We start from the raw sequence: 2,719 nt of genomic DNA, 5'->3' as shown, positions 1-2,719 counted from the left end.
ATGAAATGGAACACACTGCCATTGTTATTGAAATTGATGATTCAACACAACAATTAAATGATCCAACTGGGGATGTTATTGAAATTGATGATGGTGAAGAAAATGATGAAGATGAAACTATAATAGCAACTGAAACGGACGATGATGATGATGATGATGATGATAATAATGACTTAGATGTAGATAGTGAATAAAAGGTATAAAATAATTGATATCTATTTTTACTTTCAGTTATTAAATATATTAACTATATGTGATTTGTTTAATGTAAATTTATACAGGATGAGAGGACGAGGACGTAGATCTTCATCACGGGGTCGAGGAGACCATGGCAGGGGTAGTGTCCACACAAATGAATCAGAAAATATCAATCAAGATTTGGTACAGCACACTGCTTTGATTCCTAGACCAGACCAGGGTGAGAGATCCACACAGGGTGCTGCATCATCCACTCCTGCTTCAGTGCACACATCTGCTACTGCCTCAACTTCCATAGGTTTGCCACCTATTCCATCGATGGCTACATCTGCATCTGCATCTGCATTTGCTTCTGGTAGTTGCGGACCCACAGGATACAGATCATATATTTCCTTAGTAAACTCAATGTGAGTAAAATTTATAAGTATTTTTAAATATGCATTTAATTTCTATGCTTATTTCAATATAATTATTTTGTCAATTATTCTTCTACAGCATGCAGCCTTCTGATCCGATTGCTAGGCGGATTACCTTGATCTTCAAGGAAAAGTTAGTAGCAAATGGCTTTTATTGGAAAAATGTACCAGAAGAGGTTAAAGAATTCTATTGGCAAGAATTTAAGGTAATACAAATTTTACAGTATATGTGATTATTTTTACTGTGCATTATTTGTCACTAAATATGAGTAATTACAGCAACACTTCTTATGAGAGGAGGCAATAGAGCAGCTTATGAAGATAGCTTAGAGGAAGAAAGCTGTCGAGCGGTATCGTAGCCTTATGTGTAGCATAAGGAATGGGAAGGAGAAGAGGCTATCACTGACAGAAGAAGTAATGGATGCATGGCAATCCGCTTGGGGAGCAACTGAGTATAAAGAGAAATGCAAAAAATCCTCAAATAACAGAAAGAGTGAAACAGGTGGGCAAGGCGCTGGCCCATTAAGACATTGTGGAGGATCCATATCTCAGTATAGGCATCAACAACAGATGGTATGTACTATTCATTTTCACTTAAATTTTTTCAAATGCTTTAAATTTTATTCAATTTGTTGTGAATTTATATTGAAGCATGTTATTACTATTTATATTTTACTTGTAGCGCGAAAGACTAGGCAGAGATCCTCTACCTCATGAGTTATTTGAGGCTACTCATAAAAAGAAGGGTACCTCAGAGTTTGTTGATGTACGCTCAAAGGCCATTCATGTGAGAAATTAAATAAATTTATAGTAAAGTATTTGATTTGTATTTTATACTGTTAGATCACATGGTATCTTTTTTTGAAGGACCGCTTTCTGACTTTGAAAGAGCAAGCATCACAGACAGATAATGACAGTAGTCAGGCATCCCGCATTGATGAGGCTCAGTTATACTTTGAGGCAGTAGGTGGAGAGAAAAAAAAGAAGGGTGTATGGTCTTGGATCACAGGCTTCAGTTTTCTTCCCAAACAAGACTTCTGCTAGTACATCCTTCACATCAGCTCAGCAAAATAAGAATCTTCAAGATGAAGTGGCTGATCTCAGATGCAAGGTACAGGAGCGTGAGGATAATGAATAAGTATTGCGTGAGCAAAATGTGCGGATTACCTCTAAGCTCTCACAGGTGAAGGATTTACTTATGCAGCTTGTGAGTCAAAGGCAAGGCAACCAGCCTTCAGCTCCCGGTGAGGGAACTTCTGCACAGCCTCCTGATCAAGCAGATGAAGCTAATGATGAGGACGAGGACGAGGACGAAAATACTACACATTTATAGTTTCTTTTTTCATTACACATATGTACTAGGATAATAAATATTTTGTTAATTTTTTTAGTTTAAAATTGCACAACTTGATACTTGGATATATGTTTGATTTGATTTACATAATATATGATATTGGATTTTAGTGCATTCATGATAGGTATGACATTTGGTTTTTACATTTTGTTATTGAGATGAGTTGTAATAGGTGAGTGTATTTACAGGTTAAATTGTCTGATTAGATTATATAATTTGTAATATTTTATTGTAATTTTATAAATAGTAACGGATTAGTAACGGATTAAGTTGTTACTGATATGTTAAAAATAGTAACGGATTAATAACGGAAAAATCTATTATTACCTTTTCACAATTAGTAACGGATTTCTGTAACAGAAAAATCCATTACTAAAAAAATCCGTTACTAAAATCAACGAAAAGGAAACAACATTTAGTGACGGATTTTCCGTTACAAATCCGTTACTAATTTAGCAACGGATGAAAAAATCTGTTACTAATGCATTAGCAACGAGGTTTGCTGTAACGGAAAATTTCCATTACAAATCCGTTACAAAATAGTTTTAGTAACGGATTTTTAATAATTAGTAATGGAAATTTTCGTTACTAATCCGATAAATTTTTATAGTGAATCATATATATATAAATAAAATATAATTTTTTAATAAGTTAAATTATATCTATTGAGGATAAAATAAACATATATAAAAAAGATATGTTTTTAAAATAAAGTTATAATTTTTATGATAATTTATTACGCTTAAATTTT

General features: G+C 33.5%; 1 protein-coding gene across 1 annotated transcript; it reads left to right on the top strand.

The window, feature by feature from the left end:
• Positions 1-282: 282 nt before the first annotated feature.
• Positions 283-1,947, top strand: LOC110603268. The gene is made up of 6 exons (XM_021740968.2): positions 283-605; positions 694-820; positions 1,002-1,187; positions 1,297-1,401; positions 1,482-1,577; positions 1,798-1,947. Exons 1-6 carry the CDS (start codon positions 283-285, stop codon positions 1,945-1,947), a joined length of 987 nt encoding a protein of 328 aa, XP_021596660.2.
• The last annotated feature ends 772 nt before the right edge of the window (positions 1,948-2,719 follow it).

Source organism: Manihot esculenta, chromosome 16 (genome assembly GCF_001659605.2).
Source record: "Manihot esculenta cultivar AM560-2 chromosome 16, M.esculenta_v8, whole genome shotgun sequence".
Classification (NCBI taxonomy): Eukaryota; Viridiplantae; Streptophyta; class Magnoliopsida; order Malpighiales; family Euphorbiaceae; genus Manihot; species Manihot esculenta.
The sequence above is the reverse complement of the archived record's forward strand: the minus strand, read 5'-3'. Positions and strand labels throughout refer to the sequence as shown.